Source organism: Hipposideros armiger, unplaced genomic scaffold (assembly GCF_001890085.2).
Source record: "Hipposideros armiger isolate ML-2016 unplaced genomic scaffold, ASM189008v1 scaffold_1584, whole genome shotgun sequence".
NCBI classification, from domain to species: Eukaryota; Metazoa; Chordata; class Mammalia; order Chiroptera; family Hipposideridae; genus Hipposideros; species Hipposideros armiger.
Window position 1 is genome coordinate 46,766 of NW_017732934.1, and position 4,934 is coordinate 51,699.

Consider the following 4,934-nt stretch of genomic DNA (forward strand, 5'->3'; position numbering starts at 1 on the left):
GAGCGATGTCTTGCAATACGAGTAGTTTGTTTCTGGAATGAATTATGCTCGCAAACCAAGGTATTACTGTATGTATGTATGTGTGTGTGTGTGTGTGTGTGTGTGTGTATACATATACATATATTATATATATGTGTATATATGTAATATATACATACACATATGTATAATCTTTCTTTCTACATTTGCCCTATAAATGGAAAAGGCATGTATTTGGGAAGATCGAGTGCCCTAATTTATATGGCATCTGTAATAGCTGAGCTCCTCAGCTATTACAATAATAAAAACATCATTCTTCTGGCATATGCAGATGGTGAATTAACTACTGTAATAAGTAGTATATTTTAAAAAGACATAGAAAAGAACAGTTGTTACTCTTCTGAAATTTATTCATTAGCGACAAGTTTTCAGTGTCTCTTATTAGTTAAAATAACCTCTATGGGTCACCACTTCTAGCCCACAACGTCTAACTACACTTATGTCAAGCAACGGAGCTTGATCACATTTCACAACTCTTTGACATCAATTTCTCTAGGAGGCAGTTCCAAAACACCCAGGTTGAGCTAACTGGCTCCACCCCAGTACTTCCATGTTACCCAATGCACACTTGTATTTCAGGAATTGTTATATCACATTGCAATCAACTGTTCACACGTGTTATGTCCCCTACTAAGCTGTAGAGGCCTTAGGAATAGCCTGTCTTAACTATCATCCCAGTGCCCAGCAGCACGACCACAAAATGGTACTCAATGTTTGCCAAACTGCTGGCCATTCATCATTATGACCCAAGTGATTTTTAGTCTGACTTGGCCTAATGTTTCAAAACTATTGTCTGTTACCTTTTAAAGAATTACTGAACTTAAGATTTTAATAAATCACACCACCTAGGCTGTAATGCTGTCCAAGAGAGCTTCTGGAATCCATGTGCTCTATCCTGATGAGAACACAAAGGCTAATTTGTTTGAGACCTCAAGCCTAGAACTTGGCTGGGAAGTAAGATAATTAACTTTTGGAATCACAGAATTTGGGAGAGAACTGTCAAGGCCATCCAGTCTTGGGACTCTCTCCACACAGGGACTCATGCCAAGATGTCCAGTTTCTCTGTGAACACCTCCAGTGAGAGACATGTTTTCAGTCAGGTCCCTCTATTATGGGCAGACCCCAGTATGGTTTTTCTTCAGTTGGTCAAAATTCATCTCCTTGCAATTTCCACCCATTGGTCTAAATTGGTCCTCTTGATGACAAATAAATCCAGTTTTTCTTTCTTTTGGAAGTCCTTCATATATGTGAATTTAGCTAGGAGGCCTATCCCACATAATTCTTCCCTTCTCCAGCTAAACGCCCCAGGTTTGTCAGCTGATCCTTATACAACCTGCTTATAATCCCATTTCATTGCTCTCCTATGAATATATTCAGTTTTGTCAACATTTCTCTGAAGAGTTGTCACTGAAATTGAATTATAGAACATGTCAACTTAGATTTAACCAGTACAAAGGGCAGGACCATCACCCCTCTTATTCTAGACACTATTTCTATTAATACAGTCCAAGATCTCATAGNCAGCACTGTTCCCATCCCCCCAATTCCCCAATAAAAATCTTAAAAATAAATAAATAAATAAAACATGGCATATGTGGGGGCGGGGATGGGAATATAAATCCACAGGAAAAGATCTAGAAAGACACAGAAAAATAAAATAAATAAATAAATAAATAAGGGTTACTCTGGTAAACCATCTGCGACAAAGAATGAAGAAAACCACTGAATAAACAAAAACAATCCCCAAAAGAAACAACAAGACTTTACCTTCCATGGTATTTTATTATAGTTAACCTACCATGGCACAGCAGTTTTCATAGCTACCTGAGTTTTCTCCTCAGATTGGAAGTTGTTCATAGCAAAATGTAAAATCAGACAGAATCCAATAATTCTTCTGCAAGAAGAGGGGTGCTTTGAGATTGGACTTGATGTTAAATGCTCATCCACTCAGAGTTTGGTGGAGAATACATATAGGTAGAAGTAACTAAGGGGCAAGATACTTCCATCTATCCTTGGTTAATAGGCTTACCCAACTGCACAAATAAATTCAACGGTAACATAAACTATGCAAAGGAATCATACGTTCAGGGCTGAAAGCAGAGTCAAAGAGCCTTTTTGCATCACGAGAAGCCAGGAACCACAGTCCACGGGTAGTATGCAGTACCAACCTTGCTGCGGCCTCTACTGGGACTTAACAGGCCAAGTTTCAGGTTTGATTGGATCAAGGCCCATAGATCCTACTAGCTTGATAAACTGGGGAAGAGGGATTATTGGTTTTGTTTGTCAGCTGAAAAGTTAAAAGAAGTTAACGCTCTAAGTAACGCCTCCTGGAGCAGTCCTTTAGAGTGACAGAAGGCAGCACTCTTCAGGTATCCGGAATAGAAAACTTCAACAGTTCTAAAGAAATCTTACTAAGAACTCAGCTTCCTTTCCAACTGCTCCTTATCCCTTAGGACAACTAACAGGAATCATCATAATCATACCACCAATTCAGGGATGCTGTCTAGAGAGTTTACACAGTATTAATTGCAGTATATGGAAAATAAAAGACTAGCTAAATCTGAATAAGAATAATTTTGTAGAACGAAATTATTACTCTCTTACTAAGAATCTAAATCCAGGTTTCAAACAGCCCTATGAGGCCACCAGGGAAGACTAGTCTGTTCACTTCCCTTTTTAGATTTAGTAGGAAACACAAAAACCTGACTTACTTCAAATGTTGTCCCAAGCCAAATGCTATTCTGAAGTAGATAACTGCTCAATAAAGGCCGCTGATAATGGACGCATACTCCTAATCTGGTCTATCTCATATTAGGACTGAGGGCTCAGACCCATTTATGCCAGCATTTTATTTAAAACCAGAGCTCTATTTGAAATTTGAGGCAAGGTATGTCTTACACCCGTGTTACCCTTGGCTGCCACCCAAATCCAGGCCCCTCTTGTTACTGGTCCTCCTCAGCGCTATCACGTCCCTATACGTTCCACGCCTCTTTCCTCCTGATTCCACTTCCCATCTCTCCTTTCCCCTGCCTGGAAGCTTTCTACTGTGTCCTCTGTATTCCAGGTTCCGTGCTGAGTCAAGCTTCTACCCTGTCTTTTTCTTCATAAATGAGAGCTGGCTTTCCTCCCAGAACACCGCTGCCCTTACAGCGCCCCCAGGTGGAGGCTGCTCTTCTCTCAAATCCCATAGCTGAGGCCTGAGGACCATGTTTTCCTCCTTTTCTTTTTCTTTTACCAGTGTCCACTGGCTCTTTCAGGTGCTGGGGATNTTACCTGTTTTCTGCTATTCAAATATGCTCCCTACTTAGGTAATGTTCCTTATTTAAAAGTTTTTCATATACTTTCTTGGATCATAAAGCAAGTATCCCTTTCACCAAAAAGTGCCAAAAGGTATACGCCAGGAAAACCAGACACCGTTTACATGGAAAGAGCTGGGCATTTTTAGTTAAGTAAATTTCAACCTGTTTTAAGTCCTAAAAAATGAATTACCTTATTACGTCTGTTACTACAAATAGAAAATGCAACTCACTTATCAAGGAAGGGCTTTAAGGAACTTATACAACAAAAGGAAACATAGGAAAATAGGTAAGCAGCTCAGATGAAGCAAAAATATTTTTATTCTGGGAAATGTAAATCTATTCTGGCTATTATTTAAATTAATTTTTGACTTCTAGAATCATTAATAACCCTTTGTCCTAAATTTTTCATCATGATCAGCACTGTCTAGGAGTATATTTCATGATAAAAACAGAACACATAGTAATAATTTATTGGAGATACTAATATGGATACATTTTAGGGAGTCAAAGTAACCCTCTAACATAAAACACTGGTTTAGACTTGTGTTAATGCTTCCACGTAAAACATTAGCTGTAGGCTCTGAGCAGCTTTGTGGACATAATACACAAGAGATATTAGAGTAATGTAGCCTTATAGTAATAGGATACAATTATGACTTATCAAATGATCAGAAATCTTCTGGTCTGGAGGGAACCCCCTCACTAGGTAGAAAATCGTCTATTAAGCATTCTTGAAATGAGGGTGGATGTGAAGGAGGACAACATACAAGCACCCAGGCTACACCTTATTAAAAGGTAACCTTGCAGAGTTCTCACTTGTACCTGGAACCAACGTGGTGGCTTTCTAAGGGAACTGTATGTCTAGAGCAGCGAAGATCTTCTTGGGGAGTATCAACTGCTCATCACATTAAGTGTTTCCTTTTGTTGTAATAATAGCTGCTGGGGACTATCCATCCTTATAGATTCTCTATAGAAAACACTTCTCAAACTTCACAACAGAGTAATATGTTTACTAAGTACAAATAAATGCAGACATATCCAGGAGGGTTTATAGCATACCTGTTCCTCCACAGGTGTCTCTGCAGCTGCTCTACAGAGTCTTTGCAAAGTATCAACAGCTGAGCTGATCAATTCTAGAGACCACTGGAATCCATTCAGTTTACACTTGACAACATCTAAAAAGGAAATCAAAACCCTTGATGTTTAACTGCTTAAAAATACACTGAAAGTGAGAGGCAGTGCCTTTTCAAGATTCTTCAATAGACACTCACCCGTCACCTTGTCTCGGGTACTCTTAGGAAGATGCTTTGCAATATGCCCAATAACACACAGAATATGTCCTAAGGTGCTTGAATTGGGATTCCGCTGACTAAGAAAAGGGCAGAAGAAATATCAGTATAGAATCAAAGTAAATACTGCTGCCAACAAAATACTTTTCTTCTGGATTATTAATACAAAAGGAAGTAGGGTAGCACAGTTTGGGAGTCACGTTGTAGGAGCATTAAGGCACGTAAAGTACTTGGACAAAAAGTAAACTGAAAGCGTAAAAGTGATTCTTACGCTTCATGTTTGTTTTTAAGCCTGAATTAAAAAAAA

At 38.9% G+C, this 4,934-nt stretch overlaps 1 protein-coding gene across 1 annotated transcript in view; it reads right to left on the minus strand.

Annotated features, from left to right (window-relative positions):
- Positions 1-4,934, minus strand: part of NCAPD3 (non-SMC condensin II complex subunit D3) — a 57,428-nt gene that overhangs the window by 27,210 nt on the left and 25,284 nt on the right. Inside the window, exons 10-11 of the mRNA XM_019634321.1 lie at positions 4,610-4,707; positions 4,398-4,513 (exon numbers count right to left, since the gene is read on the minus strand). Of these exons, the coding sequence (XP_019489866.1) occupies positions 4,398-4,513; positions 4,610-4,707 (214 nt within the window). The remainder of the gene's footprint in view (positions 1-4,397; positions 4,514-4,609; positions 4,708-4,934) is intronic.